The 19,494-nt window shown below is 38.6% G+C and overlaps 1 protein-coding gene across 1 annotated transcript; it reads right to left on the bottom strand.

Annotated features, from left to right (window-relative positions):
- Positions 1–427: 427 nt before the first annotated feature.
- RAB4A (RAB4A, member RAS oncogene family) lies at positions 428–19,244 on the bottom strand. The gene is made up of 8 exons (XM_032684527.1): positions 19,091–19,244; positions 10,664–10,744; positions 9,384–9,498; positions 8,401–8,463; positions 7,055–7,209; positions 6,047–6,142; positions 3,916–4,076; positions 428–2,644 (listed from the first exon to the last, which is right to left on the bottom strand). The coding sequence occupies exons 1-7, from the start codon at positions 19,119–19,121 to the stop codon at positions 3,961–3,963; spliced, it is 657 nt and encodes a 218-aa protein (XP_032540418.1). The 5' UTR covers positions 19,122–19,244; the 3' UTR covers positions 428–2,644; positions 3,916–3,960.
- Between the last annotated feature and the right edge of the window lie 250 nt (positions 19,245–19,494).

The following is a 19,494-nucleotide window of genomic DNA, read 5'->3' as shown; positions in this document are numbered from 1 at the left end:
GAAAAGGGGTAATGGGAGAAACCAGGAAGCTGCATACTAAGAACAAGTATAATCCAGCAAATAAGAAAACTTAAGCTGTTAAAAGATGGCTACACTGAAGTTCTGTATGCTGCTGGTTCTATAGTAGATGAATGAAACTGCATATTTCTACTCTGTATTTACAATTTCTTGAGATTTTTATAGTGTTAATTCATTCAGCACATAAAAAACAATGCAAATGAGTTGCACAAAATAATCAAATTTTTCTATATTATTCACTTTTTATAGGACTTAAGGGAGCTCTGTACTCAAGCCATACACTGTACCTAGTTGAATATGAAGAAGGATGAGAGGATGGCTTAACTGTGAGTTGCCTGATTGTCATGTTATGGACTTCAGTTAGCAGACAAAACTTGTGCAAGTAATAGGATTTGCTGTAAGACACCTAGAAAATCAAGAAGGATTCTTTATTTGGTGCTAGATACAAGCATTAAATGAAATAGTATAGGCCAACAGACTCATTAAAAGGCAAGACACAGGCTTTAATAAGACATTTAAATCTCTTATAGGTCTGAACAGCCAAAGCTCCACATCCAAAGAATCCTCAGACATAGGTACCTGGTGGTATATCATGTAAAACTCCCAGCCATCTCACTTTGGTAAAGTAAGAATTTTACCCTAAAAACATAAATAACCTATTTATCACTTACTGTTTAGGTGAGCTAGGTTTGGTTTGCTGTCAACTATAATGCTAAAGCTTAAAATCTACTCCAGGGCTTATACTGGCATGATGTTTATTTTTAGAAACAAAAGACCCTCAGAGGAGCAATAGTAAACAATAGAGCTTGCACTGGTGAGAGCTATTGCTTCCAACAGTTATTTCTCCAGAGCTGCTATTTTAGAAAGTTTGTTTTCAGAATGTCAGCAAGATATGCAGCATAAAAGGTTGAGATACTACAAAGCATGCACATTAACAAGGTTAATGTGTATACAGTAAGAGTATACAATAAAAAATGGTAAAAACATGTCCAAACTCATTATAATGACACTACTCTTTCCTTCCAGGGAGGAAGGGGACAGGTTAAAACAGTTACTGAAAGAATAAAATTGCTTACTGCTTTTTAAACCACAGACACTTGACCAAAATGATCATAAGAACCAAGTATATAAAAGAGGCCATTCTTCTATGTAAAGGGAAAGGGACAGGAAGAAGTACAAGAAAATCCCTGCCAAACCCCTGAAATTTTTGTTTAAGAGCAACAGAATTAAGTAACAGTCCTCTGCTCCTTTCAATTGCTACTGTAATAAGGGAAAGAAGTTTTGATCAACAGCCAACACCACTTCATTGTAATAGTGATAGGAGAGCAACCTTTAGCTTTACTTGTGCTGTGTCCTAGCTGGTAAGTAAGTGTTCAGCTTTTGTCAGTGTGCCAAGAAACCTGACTGGGTTGTGATGAGGGGTGGAACAGATTCCCCAGTACCTCTTCTTTTCACAGCATTCTAGAACTGGTCTGGGGTTTTGGAACCAACACCCTCTGCAACTCTGGCAGAAACAAAACACATCACACTTAATAATGGGCTGTTTGGACTGGTAGAGAAAACAATTCCATCCCACTTTGACTCTAGAGGACTTGCTTTTGGTAATATTTTTGCAGTTCTGAAAGCCAAACTGAATTGAGTGAGGATTAAGACAGGTGAGTTTCTTTGGAGTTCTCTGATGTTCTTGTTAAAGCACAGTTAAGCTGTTTCAAAAAACACTTCACAGTCTTACCAGGAAGAGAATACTTCTTGGGAATAATTGCTATCAGTTATGTAACAAAGCCAATCCTAAATACAACAATCAGAGGAGAGAGAGAATCTGAAAGTTTTTGGACCCAACGGTCTTTTTAAAACTAAACGCAGGTTTTTAAAGTACAAAGCACACTTAATTCTGTTTAATGCAGAGAAACCTAAGGTGCACACTTTTCAGATCCATTTGAACCAAAAATGTCAGAACAATGGGAACAAACATAATCCTAATTTCAGGAAAGATGGTATAACTCTGTGTAGCATTCTTGCAATGCTCTTGTGCTTTAACTTTCATTTTCTAACTGGATATATCAGCATATGTAAGTATGGGTCCTAACCACACACTGAGAATCGGTCCTGTCAACAACTTGTTAGAATGTGGCAAACTAAGTAGGAAAAAATAAAACAATCTCTCACTGACAGTTGCCAGTGGTTTTATAATTCAGGTCGTAAATAAAAACTATTGTGCAACAAACAAATGTGACAAAGCCTACCTCGGTTAAATTTGTTTATATGATAAAAAAATAAAATATTAAACTGCTCATAGTGCAACATTCTATCAGCATACGTAAGTATACCATGCTTTGTAAATTTACTGTTACATTATTTACAGTACATTGCAATGCTTTAAACTAGAGGTGAAAGAACAAAAACAGGTAATGGAAAATGTTTACATACAGGTACAAGTCTTAATATTGTCCAAACTATCAAGTTCACTTTGCAGACTTGTGTGTTGTGCACATTCCTGCCCCACACCACAGGCTACACCTTTCTGGCAGCAGTGATCTGCTCTGTTTGTAGATAGCGGAAAGATGCTTTAAAAAACTGCATAGCCTTCAAGCTTTTCTGCTTCTTCAAACACCAGTTGCAAGGACAGCTGTAAAATACATAAGAACTCCATCAATTACCCATATATGATCAATCTGAAAACTCAGCTCCTGAAATAAGATCAATAAATAATCATTTCTGTAGAACCATACAAAAGCTGAACTAAATTAAAATCCTTTTCCAGCAGTCTCTTAGTTGAAGGATGGTGTTTTATGGGAGGAAAGCAGTTCAAGGATTCTTATCCATTATTTAAAATTCTAAGCTTTAATTGGGAGCTAAGTTCCTAGAACACAGAACAAAATATGAGCATGTAAAATTATATGCTGCCTTATTTAACATTCTATAAAGCTTCTGCTGGTGTGCACTGCTCAAGCTGATAAATGAATACAGTAAAAATGAGGCAGAAACTATGCCTACAGTACTTATTTAATATGATATCACTGTCCTTGTATTACAGAAATAAGGATTAATTATATCAGAATAATTAACTACACAGGGAGAAAAGACAGCATGCCACTGCATACTGCAAGGAGTTACGTAAAACCCAACAGTGAGAGCTGTCTTAAGGACAACTGTTTATAAGAAAGACTAACTACCAAGTTGCTCTTAGGAGTAGGTTATGTGACTTGTCTCTTCTCCTACAACTACTAAAGGGAAAAATCTTTTCCTTGCTTTCTCTGAAGAATATCTTTGGAAGACTGTAAACCTGTTTCATAGGCTGAAACAGCCCTAGAACAGCTACTTTAGATGACAACACTGCTTAAGCAGCAAATACCACTATTCTCTTGTTTACATTTCTGCTAACAGCAGACAGGAATCAGAATAACTTCAGGCTGCTTTTAGGTAAGGGAATAAAAGTCAGAGGAAGTTTGAAATCCAGCGTTATCTTTAATTTTTCAAGTCCCAGTGTTTAAGCCTCATATTTTCAGAAAAGACTTTATAATAGCTTAAGACAAGATACTGTACCATACATTTTGTGAATTCTCATTTCTACTAATGTTTGTCCATGATACAACAGAACTGATTCACTTTCTCTAAAGTTCATTAGGTAGCTTAGGCCTATATATAAGTGCTTTTTACAGCATTACTCAGAGTAAGCTAAGATCTAGAAACACTTCAGTAAAAGCACTAGTCTTGCTTTAGTGGACAGATGAGAGAAGAAAAATTGAAAGTATAAAAACCCAGTCCATTTTACTGTGCATTATTTCAATAGATTCTATGTAACTTTACAGTTTAATTGTGAAAAAGCCAAGCACTCAATACAGCACATTTAAGAAAGACAGTAATTTACCCATCACCCTGAGATTTTTCTAACCTTACCTTTTGTATCTAAAGTAAGTATTTGGGATTTTTTGTTTTGTTTCTCTAACATCCACATTCTTGAGCACTTTGTGCTTGTGCTCTACGTGGTGATCTCAGCTGTCTCAAGGCAGCATCTCCATACTGAATACCTGAGCCCATTCTTTCTGGATCCAATTCTCCTGATAAGAAACAAAATGGTGACAAGAACATAGATCATGTGCAAATAATATAGTCCAAATTAACCAATAACATTAGATTAAAAAATGCATAATTATGTTCTGACCTAATTATGAAGAGACTATCTCAATTCTGTTTGCTTTTAGGCAATTTCAAACCTGAATAATTTTGTCCTGTAATTTAACCACGTGCCCTTAATCATAATGACAAAGCAAACTGTCTCAGAGTCAGGCTGCAACAAGAAATGTATTTGCACAACTTCTAACAAAAGAAAGATCCAAAATGTTTTCTGAGAACACAGCTAAAAACCTCTTGCTTTCAGAGGTTTATTTGCAAAGAAAATGGTACTGTAGATACTAAGCCAAACAGAAATGGATCAGTCTGACAGAAAGATTCCCAGAAGAACTGTCCCCAGAGAAAATGATCAGCCTTTCCTACTTCTGGTATCCATTTCTACTTACTCTATACCCTGAGTCTTCAGAAGTGTTCTTATGGCTGTATGGTGGTCTGGCCAAGATAAATATTTAGTCTTTAAAAAAAGCCAACCAACCAGCCAACCAAGAATCCCTCTGAACAGTTCAGATCACTTATTCAGGTTCATTGCGCACAGATGAACCCTTTGTAAGTTTGCAGATGACACTGCATTGAAGGGACAGCACTTGAGGGTAGAGCTGTCATTCAGAAAAGACCCTGGCTGAGCTACAGGAACAGGACATCATTAAATTCAGCAACTACACATGCAGTGCTCTGCACCTTCGATGGAACACAGACAAGCATTGCTATGGGCTGGGGACTGAAAACGTAAACAGTAGCAACTGGTCAGTGCTGGGACACGCTGCCCAGAGGGGCTGTGGAATCTCTGTTCCTGGAGCATCTCAAAATGTTCCTGACAAGCCATGGGCAGCTTGCTCTCATTTTGAACCTCAGTGCACTCTAAACAGGAGGTTGGACCAGAGACCTCCATAGGTTCTTTTCAATCTCCATTTTTCCATGATTCAGTGCGTGTGTGCTGGCACAAAGAAAACAGGAGCAGTTCACAGAAAACAGGACTTAATTCTGTCGTGGTAATGCCTCTTTAAATCAGTCATGGAACTAAAGTAACATGAGAAACTAGTAAACACTGCTTCTCATGTGGGTTTTGGGTTTGTTTGGGTTCTTTTCGTTTGTTTGTTAAAAATGAAAGCTGTTGTTTGGCATTGATTTGATTCAGTAATCAGGAAACTCCCATGAAACTAACATTTTCATTGAAAAATTTGTGTTTGGCATTCAAAACGTAACTAGAATCTGAGACAGACTTTTCAATATGGCTAATGCTTAAAACTTTGAAGATATCAAGCAGCTAGAAAAGAGGAAAACTGGAATGCAAATTAGCTGTAATGACACCTAACACACAGAAGCCTGTCTCCAATAGAAACCTGCCCACTTGCACTGAGAAGCTTCTGGTATATTTCTAGATCTGTAAAAGTAAAAATGGTTTCAACTAAGAAGCAGGAAGGTCACTTCAGAAAAACACAGTTGCTAGGAAACATCCTTGAAATTTTTAGTATTTCTGTTCAAATTCTCTTGACTGCATTTCATGCTACATACGAGAAGCAGAATTAAAAGTTATGTCTGCCCTGATATTAGGTTTTTATTCTGCACTACAAAAACTACCCATTGTCACGCTTGGTATTTGTAGGATGCAGCAACACACACAGAACATACAACCTACACTCAGAGCTGACTGCTAAGGTAAACACTGTAGAAACATCCACAACTCACACCACCACCTGTTTTTAGATACACAGATCTCACTAACACATCCATTCCTATGGGAAGCAGCTATAAAACAAATGAGTTATTTTACTACAGTGGTATTTTGGAGGTTTTGGGTTAATTCTATTAGAGAACTTTGAATAGTAGTATTTTCATGTGTACTTTTTTAGTTTTCAAATGAAATAAAAAATTTAAAAGAATATAAAGCTTAATTTACCTGATTCAATTTTATTGAGTATTTTTCTTGCACACTGTACAAAGGCCTCTTCAACATTTTCCCCCGTTAGAGCACTTGTTTCCAAGAACATCAGCTCTGCATTTGACACCAAAAAAAACCAATCTCAAAATAAGTCTGGAACACCAGATATAGTAGTTCAAAGTATGAAAGCTAGGAGCAATATTCTTACAGAGATCTACAGTCAGGTAGCATGGTCCAGAAAAATTAGCTTTTGATGGCAAAACCACAAAAAAATGTCCTCTGAAATTTATGTATCAACCCTGGAAAGCTGGAATCCAAAGATAATAACCTGGGCTGTGTATGCAAAGTAGTGCATGAAACCAATGAACTTCCTACAGTTTCGCACTAACATGTAAAAGCAAAGTCAGTAACCAGAGCTGGTAGAAAAGACTCTAACTGATTTATAAAAGCAAAACCAGATTTTGCTGATGGTAGAACTGCAGCACAGAAGCTCAGACCGAGACTGGCTTTAGCTGCCACAGAAACACGTCTCCAGATCAGAAATTCTGAGTCCTACAGACCAGGTAATAGCCCTCTAGATCCATGCCCTGCATTAACCTCAGTTTCTTATGAGTAAAACTCATTGAAAACTCATTACTTCCAAAAGCAGCACACCCCACCCAACCTTGTCTATTATCTAGTGTACAAGACGCTGAAAAACAGGAAATCATGTCCTTCATTTTCTCCTCAGCCCTTTGGAGGCAAGGCAATACCCGAAGTTGCATTACATTCCCTAGGGAATATATCTCCATATAGAAGGTACTCTTTAAGCAGCAGCTGCAACTGGAAGAATCAGCAGTAATGAGACTTAAATAGTACATGTGGTTTTCACTGCAGGCACTGTGTCTCTGTGCCTCCTGCACTGACAGAACTCTTTTCTGTAGACAAGGTACAGCGGGCAAAGTACATCCTAACTGCACAAAAAAATTGAATTATTTTAAGTATTATGCATCTTTGAATGCTACATGAAGATTTTGTACTACTTACCATTTTCTTGTGCGAACCGGGACGCTTCTAAAAACGTAACTTCACGATCTGCATCAAGATCCTTTTTGTTTCCACACAGTATTATCACAATATTTTGACTTGCTAACATTCTTGCATCCGTCAACCAATTAGTAAGTGCATTGTAGGTTTCCCGGCTATGTAGAAAATGACATCCTTTATTAGAACACACTCATTTCTCACAAACAGATCACTGAACCAAAACTCAGACGACAAATCTGTCTTTGCGGCAAACAACAAACTGCTGCTAGTCAGGCAAGGCACCTACACATCTCAACGTGCCAATGATGAACTGGGAAGAGTATCAAATTCCTTCATGAAACTATTTAAAAGCTTAAGTTTTTAAAACCCAAAATTAAAATCAACCACAATATCTCAACACACACACAATCGTAAAACACCCTATTATTGAGAAAAGATAAAATTTTAAGCTTTAATCTAGTTTCAGCCTTTTGTGCGTGAAATTTTGGGATACCAGAATGAGTTATTGTTTAACTTGGAATGTTAGTGATACTTAAATTTCAGGTGGAATTGTAAGGATTTACTAGGCTTGTGTAGATTTGCACGCCTGAACTTTCACATCCACGTCAAGACCTATATTGCAGGCAGTCACCCTGCTCACACCATTAGTCATTGTAGCAGTGGTGAGAGATAAAGACTTCAAGCAGTAAGAGTGACAGATGAGTACAACTGATCTTAAGCACAGAACAGAGAGACTGCTGAGAGAACAGTCCACTCACAGGAAAACAAGCAACAGATGTAGTGAATCATCATTAACCAACACAAAACTAATCTGACAAGTATCAGTCAGCAGCGGCAGGAAAAATGCAGACGTGTAACGGAAAGGTATTGGATTGGCTGCCTACAATATTTTAATATTGTAAAATGCAGAGATTAACAGAATTTTTGGGATACAGTTAAGGAATGTGTAGGCAGAGCTATTTTCTCCAGAGAATGACCTAATATATCAGCATACTAATTAGAAGTTTCCACACATAAGTGTGTACTGCCTCAGTTAAGGGTGGCTGAAGTCTCCTCTTGGTTTCTGTGGCAAGGCTTGCTGAGCCACTAGTTGCATGTGGTCCACCATGATTAGACCAGCTACTGGGGAGCCAATACCCACGTATTTGTCTAACCCTTTAGGGTTCTTTACATTTCTGACATTCACAATATCTCATGTAAGCAAGCTCTAAAACTTAAATATGCACTGAAACAGAAGTACTTTTTCAACCTACTTTTTTTTTCTTCTTGCCCATTGTCCATTAGAGGATTAGGTACTTGGGGAGGAATCATTATGCATTAATTGAAAGAGCTGCTAGCTTTCTTACCTGGTTATATCATAGACAAGCAAAGCACCTGCAGCCCCTCTATAGTAACTCCTTGTTACAGACCTGAAATAGAATTACAGATATACATTTCTGTGGTGCTTTCATTGTTTAAATTCTGAGTTAAAATAACACCATCTATATTACAAAACAGAATTGTCATTTACATATTTAAAATAAAACATGTTTTTTCAACAACATTAGCAACTGTGCAGCAGCAGACTATTTACAACTAGAATTTTGATGAAGGATTTTCATTAAATATAGCTGCACAGGGATTCTCAAAGTCCATTATGACCTGTGTGCTGCTGAAGGTATAAGTATCATCATAATATATGACCAGATACAGAAGTGGGAGCTGGTATCTGGTCAACTGAAGAGACCTCATAAATGAAGACTACATACAACTGCCCAGCTTTACCTAGTCGGAGGTATATCCACAGAACTTGTCTAATAGAGGATATTTACCTGGATTGCTGCCCCTCACTCAGACTTCTACCATCATACACACCTTTGTTAACCACCCCCTCTCCCAAACCAAAGAAACTCCACACACACACTCCATCCCCCAAAAATACAAAAAAAATCTGATGCCCTATTTGATGGTGAATGTACTCAGGAATACCCTAGATTTTTACTGAGTTTGACCTATGCCTCAGATGTAGAATACAATATAGCATTAAAAGTATACTGGTGGTGACAAACAGGTTGCTTTTTCTTTAAGAAACTCAAGATACCTCAGTCTTTCTATATGGTTATTTACCCAAATAAATCTGACTGGTTTTTTTCTCCTCTAATAAAACAAAACTATACAATTGTTTTCATGCAGATTTTGAACAGCTTACAACTTCCTGGCACTTACTTATTCCAACCAACAGAAGATCTTCTAAACACAGAGTTAGGCACATACAGTATGAGTATTTGAAAGCAGGGGTAAATAATAGCCAACATCCACAGCAACCATTTAATAACAAACACTTAAGTACCTGAATCTCTCTTGTCCTGCTGTATCCCATATCTGCAGTTTTACGTATTTACCACCAACATTTATGATCTTTGAACCAAATTCCACTCCTATAGTATGATTTGAGTCATCTTTGACTACAAAAAACCAAGAAATAAACCCAGACTTATTTGGAGAACATTTAAAGTGAATAATTAGTTTTTACATTAAAAAAATTTAGGTATAATCAAAACTCCTCAGTGATCAAATGACAAACTACCTCCTGAACCATCAAATTTAGTCCCACTCATAAGGACATTGACTGCACACAGAAATAAACATTTTTAAAATTTTCAAACAGCTTATTCAATTTAAAATTACTACTAGAAAGGCCTGCTTTAAATAAGTTCCAGTTCACTTCCATAAATGGCAAGATACCCTTTGTACATTTTTTTTCCAACTGTGTTTTCTAATACTTTGATGCCAATTAAATTTAAAATTCATGGGAAAACAGAACAAAAAAAGAAGTCTTGTCCATGAATGTGCAAGAGCTGCTACTTCTTTAAAGCAGAAGAAGTAACTTGTTGTTGGTACCACAGATTCTCAGCAACACACAACTGTCATTACTAGAAGCAACATCATGTTTCAAGTTCAATCATAGAACGATGCCATGTTCCTTAGTGCTTACACATTAGTAACCTAATGTATTCCTCAAGAGATAAGGTGAATTACCATTTTGTTGAGAAAGATAAGTCACCTTAGATTTACAAAGGTTTCTAAAAGCATATTGGTTTTGTTTAATCATGGTGCCAAATGCACTCCCCAACGGCAAATTTTCTGTTATCTGTTCATCTCTAAATACCATTCACAATGGAATCTCTACCAGTATTTATCACAGAACACAGTCCTTAACAAAGACAACAGCATGACTATTTATTTAGAAAGATACTACAAGCTTTCTAAATCTACTCAAGCAATTCAACTTTATTTTAATCATTTTTTCTAAAAGATCCAAGTTTCTACTATTTATCTAGGGAAGCTTATAGTTGCAAGATATAACTTCTCACAAGAAGACAGTATGTTCATCACCATCCTGTTATATTTATTTGAGAGTAATAGAGCATAATGCTCCATATTAGGCTTCTGGCTAGAGGCAAACAGTGAGCAATAAACACTTACAGCATGGTTCTGAACATAATTCTTAGCCAAAATCCTCACCTACACAAACAAGAGAATTACAGGAACTTACATACAAGGCCGAGTGATACAAAACATGTGGTACAAAGCAATTAAAAACTCTTACTGTATTTCACACATACTTACATTTCTTTTCAATGAATTGGTGCAGCAAACAGGATTTTCCAGTTCCAGCATTTCCTATGACCAAGAACTTGAACAGGAAATCTGAAGATTGAAAGAAAAAAAAATTATTAAATTGTAGTACATACATTTTTGTCACAAGTCAGGTATTCTCCTTAAAGAGAAAGGAATAGATGACAAAATTAGCAAAATAACAATAAATCTCAAGAATAACCTAGTGTGTTCAATAGTGATGTTTCAAAGAATGCTGTTTGTTTATGGAGATACAAGATGGACAAAAAGAGATGGAAATGGCTGAATCTGAATTGAGTTAAAAATAAACCTGTTTGAAGGGTATGTAAGCTACTAACTAGAGCCAGTACAGATGCCCTATATAGTGATGCAATTTTTAAAAATTTCTACATTATTGTATTTTTATTTTTTAAATTATTTTATTCACATTAATTTGAACTTTCCTATATAAATGTTTACTCCTTGTACTCTGTTTTAATTCACGTAAACCTTGGACAACAACAATATTTTTCTACCAAATTTAAAGGGAAGAAGCATTTTTATTCTCAGACGCCTGTTTTCACATTTCTTCCACACGGTAAATTAATATACAGGTATTTCTGGCACATTACCTATTTATGAGCCATTTACATCAGTGTTCATTGGTAACACATGTATTCAAGATTTATGTTTATGTTAAAACAATAGAACAATTTGTACTGTTTTAACAGATACATATAATGCTTTAATGCTACCTCCCTGAATTTGCTTTAGTTTCACCAAAGACTGAAGAAACCTTCCCTGTCTTTACTGCTCTCAAAACTGACAAACTGTGATAAGAAAGCTTACAATTGCTTCCCCCAATATATCACCACCAAGGCAACCTTTACAGTTCATGCAAGATTTGCTATTTATTTTTCTACCAGCAGCAGATTTTTTTATCTTTATTGCACAGTTTCTCTTATAAACACAGCGGGTCTCCAGAAGATATTCAGTAAGCATGCAATGAAAAGGATTAAGTTTGCAGTATCAACAAAAATAAGAACATTAATTTTTTTAATAGTGTTCAAAGCTGTCAAATGGGTTACATGGATATTGGCCATGGGGATGGTAGAATAAAAAGAAAATTAGATTATGCCTGGTAAGTCAAAGCACTAATACAATACTCTATCAGAACATAATTTGAACAATATTTAGTTTTAAAAATTGAATCTAAGATGCACACAAATCTATGTGCTCATTCCATTTCGTGCAGGAATTATTTGTTCTGTTGTATCATAAACACCCTCTAGCAATGGTGAAAGGAACAAGTAAGTTTCTCAAATGCTAAGAAAATGTCTACTGTTAAAAAGTCAGTAACAAAATAGAGGGTCACAGGTTCTGTGAATGTCCACCACCATTTTTCTTCACTTATCTCCCAGATTTTATTCATATTTAAAATCCAGCAGTGTTTTATTAAGGACTTTTGATTTTTTTTTTTTGCCTTTGCATGATTTTTCTTGTTTCAAATGTTGTAAAAGACTCGGTATACATTCTGTATTCTACCCTTCTGAGAAAGAGATTGCTGTTTCTTGCTCACAAAATGTGACCATTTACATGCTCAAGACACTCTGTTCCTAACTCCTCTCATTCTTCACGCCCCCACCCAGCTGCTCATGCTTTCTGGATAAAAAAAATTGTTACAAACAGGATTTTCCTTCAGGTTGCAAAAATTTTCTGTGTTACCTCCTGTAAAGAAGGGCCCCTCATGTCACCTCAACTGCAAAACACGCTGAAGCTGAGAACGCTTCATTCTATCAAGTCTTCACTGTTAGTATGAAATGCAGACATCATAAATAGTCCCAAAATGTCAGGTTAAGAAAAAATCTCAAAGAAACCCAAGATTTAATTTTTATGGATCAAATATCACTCGTTAGCTGCCTTCTACGCCATTTTGTACATTTAAACTACTGTGGGTGTGTGCAATCTCACCGGGTTTACCATTTCAGAGTTTCTCAAAATGCAAGATGTTCCGAGACATACTCACAATTAAAATAATGTGTTTCTGATATCTGCCATGTTTCCAAAAATAAACCTGAAATCCAGTTAAAACTGTTGGACTGTGTATCTGGGGAATGCTGTTTGCCAGATTTTCTTGTTAAAAACAACTGTAAAATTCAAGTTTACCATCATTTTTTTCCCCCAGAAAATTCATATGATTGACAGTAGCGTAACAGCTACTGTCAACCTAAACCAGGAAAAGAATAAACCTGGAACTCTATTCCTCCACTAATTTGCACTGTTGTAAGCACTGGTGGTTAAATGTGGCTCACAAAGCCATATTTGTGCAACCCATAAACCCACAGTGAACAGCAAATTTAACACCCTGCTCCGTTCTGCACAGACAGACTGTGGGCCAGTGAGATACTGGGACAAGGATGTTGCTGTTAGGGACCGATCTGGAAGAGCTCCAGAACAGCAGCGTATTTTTCCCTGAGATGTTTTAAGTTGAGGTGCTCTCTGAAAGCAAGAGTGATATTTGGAGATTTTATATTCTTGTCTTTAAACTGGTAACATATTCTAGCAGCACTTTATAATAGACTCATGATTCCTATCAAGAGTCTATTTCGCAAAACAACTTTAAAAGGGAATCTTTCCTACAGATAAATCACTTAGATGCCAGTTCAATGCCTGCTTACTTAGACAAAAAATAAATTTCCCTCTGGCAAAACAGCAAACAGACTCTCTAAGGTGAAACTTGAAACTGCAGTTACAATTCACTTGTTCACAGTATGAAACTAAGGCAAATGTGTTTTATTCCACCAGAGAATGAAAATATCAAAATCTTTTAATAAAAAAAAAAACTTAAAAACTTTCTGCATCAAAGAAGGTAGCACATGTAGACTTGTAGAGTAAAAGATTTGGATGTTGCATTCTCAAATATAACTGTGCTTCTATCAGTTTGAACTTCAAATTTATGTAAATTGTTCAAACTAGCAAGAGGCTTTTAGACTTATGTTAACAGTTTGTCCACAAGTACTGGGAAAAATGGTTCAGGAAATATGGAATACTCTGCACAGTTAATCATCTGCAAGGAAGGGCAAGAAAAAGGCTTTGCCAATACCAAAATCATAAATACCTAGGTTTAACAAGCTTTTAAGTTGACAGTCTAGCATATTAACGAGTAAGGTAATACCAGGTGATAACAGTGAGAACATTTTTCATTTTGTTATTCTGGAACTTCTTTCTTATAATGTCATTCTGTATGATAACGGGTATCACATCAATTACATTTTTATAACTTATTTCAGTGCTTGATTTAGGACATGAAATGTCTTCTCTTTAAGCTGTACAGATGTATCTAAAAATTTAGCACAGTTCAGAAACACAGAAACCAAATGAGATTGGACAGATAGCTTCTTTTAGACCAACTGTAACATCACTGCGTACTCAAACTTGGTAAGAACTTTAATATATGCATTCTTTGCAACTTCTTAATTGCTCTAGATTTTCTTTTTTATGTCCTCTTCCCACAGGAGTTAAGTCACTTTATTTCACAGCCTTTTTTTTTTTTTTTTTTTTTGCGAGCAATGAAGTGGCTCTGAGCTCCAGCATTCCGGTCAGCTGCCAAGGCTGTCACCCAACAGAAACTTTTCTTTTTAATTCTGTTGTTCCTCCTTCATAAAAAAGCTGAAAAGCAACATCATTCAGATGCTACAAATGCTTGCTGCCATGCTGGCTACTGAAAATGTCTAGAAAAGTTAAAAGTACTTTGCCTGTAAATAAAATCATCTTTATACAGAAAAAATTTAGGGCTAAACTGAACTCTATGCCAAAAGGAAAAAGGGTTACAAGACATGTTCTACAGAAAGCATAAAGAGAAGAAATATAGCATAGTATGGCTGTTAAAGGAAATAAAGCAATATGAAGAATCAGCTGACTCCCCTCTGTGAGCTACATGCGTCACCTGATCCCAAACTGGGTAGTGGGTAAAGGAAAACAAACTTACATTCTAGCACAGGTGAAAAGGAGTAAAACTGTGGCTTCACCCTAAAGAGGTACTAGCAACACGAGCAGCTAAACTACATAAATTACATGTTGGTTGCTGTCTTTTGCATTTGTTTTTCCCTTCTGGGGAGGTGAGGTGTGAGCTGAGAGGAAAGGAGAAGAGAGACACTTGTGGGCTTTGACTCAAGTACCAGCAAAAACAGATGGTTCATGTGGAAACCACCCCCAGATATCCAACCACCTCCTTTGACTGAAGTCTGCTCCAGCAGAAGGAATAACTGAACAGGTTTTGAGCTACTGCAGCTTAGTCTATTAAATTGTTTCTTCTTGCTAATACAGTAGGGTGGGGTGGAGGAAGGGTGAGATCAAATTATATCCTCAATCTCAGTTTGATCTCTCTCCAACTCCTTGCTAAAGAGTAGAATTTATAATCACTAATGCTGACCCTTTGGAAACTCTCATTCATGCCACGGGGGGGGAAAAAAAAAGGTCTCCTCATTATTAGACATCTATTTTGCAAAAGGAAAGAGTGCTCTGAAACATTCCTACTGGCATATGCTGCCTCAAAATGAGAGAAAAGAGGAGCTATTCCCACTGCTTACTCCTTTTTCTAGCAGTGAGTTAACAAGATGAACAGGTAGAACGGATAAATCTGGCTCTACTCCAACCTGCATAAGGAATGCTTGGAAGAGGGAAGATCTGCTTCCTCACAAGCAAAAGAGCTACGTTGTCTAAGAAATAAAGTCAGATTTGGAACAAACTAGAGGCCAGGGTGATAAACTTAGAGACCGCCAGGTAATTGCCAGGGGATGGGATGGCGAGAAAAGCATGAATCAAATTGTCCAGACCAAAAAGAATTATTTTCAAATGGACAGAAGAGACTGTACATTCTCTGACAATCACAGAAATTGATAAACTTATGGGACCAGACTGGGAGTAGTAGATACTAGCGGAGAAAACACAGGGAAGGAGGGAGTGAAGAGACCTGACTTGAATCTTACATATCACACTGATTCAAAGGTCGTACAACCTTTCTTCTATCCTTCTACTATTTAAAATCCAAAGGTTGCTTTGCATTTACCTGTTAAGGGTAAGCTATTTTTATGTCAGTCTGTATTTACCACAACACAAAAACACGTATACTTTGCCCTGGGAAGCACGCTAAAACATGCATGTGTTGTCATATGGCAACTATCTACAGAAATGCCATTGCATCTCAGAAATACTGAGTAAAAATAATTTTCCTAGAGACTCATTTCCAGTGTTACAAGACAAAGTTTTAAAAGAATTACCTCAAAAGCAGCAATAAAATGTTCCTTCTAAACCCAAAATTCATGGAGTTATCTCGTATTCATGTTTGGTTTGGTTCTGGCACTTTGTAAGGGAAATAAACTGAACACACAGGAAAGGGATAAACAGATCAGAAAGTTAAGAAGATACGGAACTTATGAAATACATTGATAGGAGAGAAAAATAAATTGTGAACAAAATTTAGTGTCAAGACTGAGAAGCTACAGAACTTGGTTTGAAAAGAGGGAAGAAACAAGAATCTCAGTAAGGGACAGAAATAGCTGGGAAAAGTGAGTGGACAGAAAAGCTTCAAAGCAGACAGAATTTGACATAGAGGAAGGAACTCAGGGAGGGGGAAAAGAAGGAGAAGATAAGTAAATTAACTGAGGTGGATAATGAAATATGATAGGCAGAAAGGATTGACCAGAGGAAAGGCTCTTTATTCCTCATGGATTGAGAAAAATATTGGAAAAAATAGTCTCCCCTTTCAAACGGAAGAGAAGTTGAAACCTCACAGCAAAATTAAAATCATATAAAGGTCAAACAGCAAAATGACATTGGGGAAAAAAAACCACTAAGCCAACCACCAGCCAGTTTTCTGAGCCTATCCATATGGGATGAAAAGCTTGAGGTTACATAATCAGAATGGGTCATAATTCAGGTGACAAGAAGAAAAATCCAACTCATGAATAAGCACCTATAAGGGCAGAAGCTACAGGGATTCCAGCACTGAGGGGATACAGTGACCACTGGTCTCCCCACCAGCCAAAACTGCCCTAATACTTCTCTCATCCTTGATGGTCACGTTACAGCTGGTCAGAAACAAACCATCCTTTGTTAGGACAGTGAGCACATTAAATCCCAGGAAGTTCATCAAGCACAGCAGATCCACAGTTTTATCACACTGTACTGTTTACTTTGATCTGTCAATGGGGCTGCTACATATGTGTACAGGACAATGCAAAATTATACAGTGACTAGTATTACAGTCAGAGGTGGTATAACCACTGTTAAATTTTATGCTATAACTTAGTGTTAGTCTATCTTCTCTAAAACTTGACACTCTCAAGCATTCTGGCTCAGAACTTTTTGTAGCTTGTGTATGCATAGGACAAAATGAAAACTCAAAAGGGTAATGTAAGGTTGTTCAACAGGAACAATCCACAACTGCAAACCTTTCATTTCCAATGGCTTGTTTTCTAGGACACCAAACAATCTGGAAAGTATCAACAGCTACAGCAGGCTTACAATCCCTATTCTGCATGACTGGAACAATGCAAAAAATGTTGATATGTTCTTGTTTAAGACACCAATCATCTATTTAGCTTACTTAGTATTACAGCATAAAAAAAGGAGCACTACTGAAATCCTGTAATCTCTGGTTTTCTACCAACCCATCTGCTCAGAGACCACCAATCCTACTTTAACCACAGCTGAAGTGATCCCAGTTCTTGATCACAAGAGTTCAGAGCATAAGGAACTTGTTCAAACTCAAATCTAGATCTGCAAAGCACACCCCTCTGGTTTTTACAGGTAAGTTCTGCATGTATCTAAGAAGTATGGACAAAAGAAGCAGGGTCTTAGTATCTCAATGTTTGCACTTCAAGGGCTGCCCCACACACTCTTGCCTCATTTTGCCCCTTAGTTCTGTGCACTTGCTGTGCACCAAAGCATGGACCAGTAGGAAAAACCACCAAGCACTGATGACTAGAGTATTGAAATAAACTGACTTACATAGGAGAAACAATCAAGTCAGTCAGCCTACCAGTAAGAACTCCTGATGGCCATGCCAGCATCCCTCACAGTTAGCAGAGTTGTGTCCAATTTGGCTTTAATTATCCAAACTACTGCTTATTTTCAAGACTCTGCTCTAAAAGCAAGAGGATGCAAATCCAGCTCAAAAGTTTGAACCACCACTGAAGAACCATAGAATATGCTGATTTGGAAGGGACCCATCAGGATCATCGAGTCCCACTCCAGATCTTGTGCATGACACCCCAAGAATCAATCACATGCCTGTGAGCATTGTCCAAACACCTGAACTCAGACAGGCTTGGTGCTGTGACCACTTCCCTGGGGAGCCTCTTCTAGTGCCCAACCACCATCAGAAAAGATGTCGCAACACATAAAACCAGAAAATGACAGATGAAAGGGTTTATCACAGCACTCAATTCTGATCTTACTCTCATGGACTACGAATATGAGCCTATTCCAAGGACTTTGAATATGTTTACGTGTACAGCAGCATCTTTACACTGCAAAATATTATGGAACTGTATGATATGGAATTGGGAGAAAAGGAAAATCTATTCAAGAAGGGTTGTTTCAAGCAAGATTATAAAGAAGAGAAATGAATACTGTTCAGTTGCTTCTCACCGCCTCCACCTTCAAAATGGCACTTCACTTTCAAATAAGAAAGGAAGAGTAAAAATGTCTCTCATAAAAGCAACTATTTAACTGCAGTACATTTTTTTATTTTGAACCTTGAGTGCAATCTAGCCATCCAGACAGTTTGTTTTGCAAAAGTTTGTTCCAATTCCTGCAGGAGAGTCAAACACTCGAGCAACACCAGCTCTGCTTAGCTCTTCTACTCTTCACTTCTCTTTGATGCTTCCCAGCGAGGCGCTGACACACCTTGTCAGTGCCTTCGCTCCGACTTACTCCATCGGATGTTTTCCTACCAGTAGCAGTCAGACATCCATTTCAACTCACTCTCACAGTGAACTCCTTTTGATGCCTGCATGTCTAAGACAACAGGGCCGAAACCTTAACTTGACCCTCTGAAGCACACACAGCCTCCAACGACAGAAACGGGCAGCTTCTCTCAGAGGACATGCACTGAGAGTTTCCCATGGAATCCCTGACCCACAGCGAGCAGTGTCTAAGCTGGCACTTCCTCATGGTGAAGGATAACTGGGAACGCTCCCAGCCGGGCAGCCACGGGTGGGGCAGGCGCAGCAGGGTCAGGGGAGCGGCGGGCCAGGGGGACCCGCCCGGGCCCGGGGAACCCGCCCGGGCCCGGGGAACCCGCCCGGGCCCGGGGAACCCTCACGCCACACTGGCTCCCCCCCGCTCCTCAGAGGACACCGCCCGGCCCCGGGCCCACTCTCCCGAAGGGGAAGAAGAAGAGGGGGATCCCCTCGCCCTGCTCCCGGTTCCTACCGTAAGTCTCGGACATGGCAGTCTGCGACATCCCGTGAGGGCAAGCCCCCCGCCGCCGCCGCCGCTCCTGCCTCCCTGCCCGCCCGGGCTCGGCGCTCACCGGCGGAGGGAGCGAACAGGCCCCGCTCCGCGGGCCCGGCTCAGCCCCGCCCACACCGCCGACGCGCACGCGCGCCCGGACCAGACGCGAGCCCCGCCTCCCCGCGCAGGCGCGGCGGCTCGCGCCCGCCGGCACCGCTCACTCCTCGGGCGGCCGCCCCCAAAACAAGGAGCACGTGCGGGGCTTCCCCACCCTGGGATACCCCTCCCCCGGGGAAGTCGGGGGGTGGAATAAACTTTCCGAGTGCAATGGTGTTGTCCCGGACGCGGGCTCGTCACGCAGTGTGCAGCGCCAATTCACACAC

This window comes from Chiroxiphia lanceolata, chromosome 3 (genome assembly GCF_009829145.1).
Source record: "Chiroxiphia lanceolata isolate bChiLan1 chromosome 3, bChiLan1.pri, whole genome shotgun sequence".
NCBI lineage: Eukaryota > Metazoa > Chordata > Aves > Passeriformes > Pipridae > Chiroxiphia > Chiroxiphia lanceolata.
The sequence above is the reverse complement of the archived record's forward strand: the minus strand, read 5'-3'. Positions and strand labels throughout refer to the sequence as shown.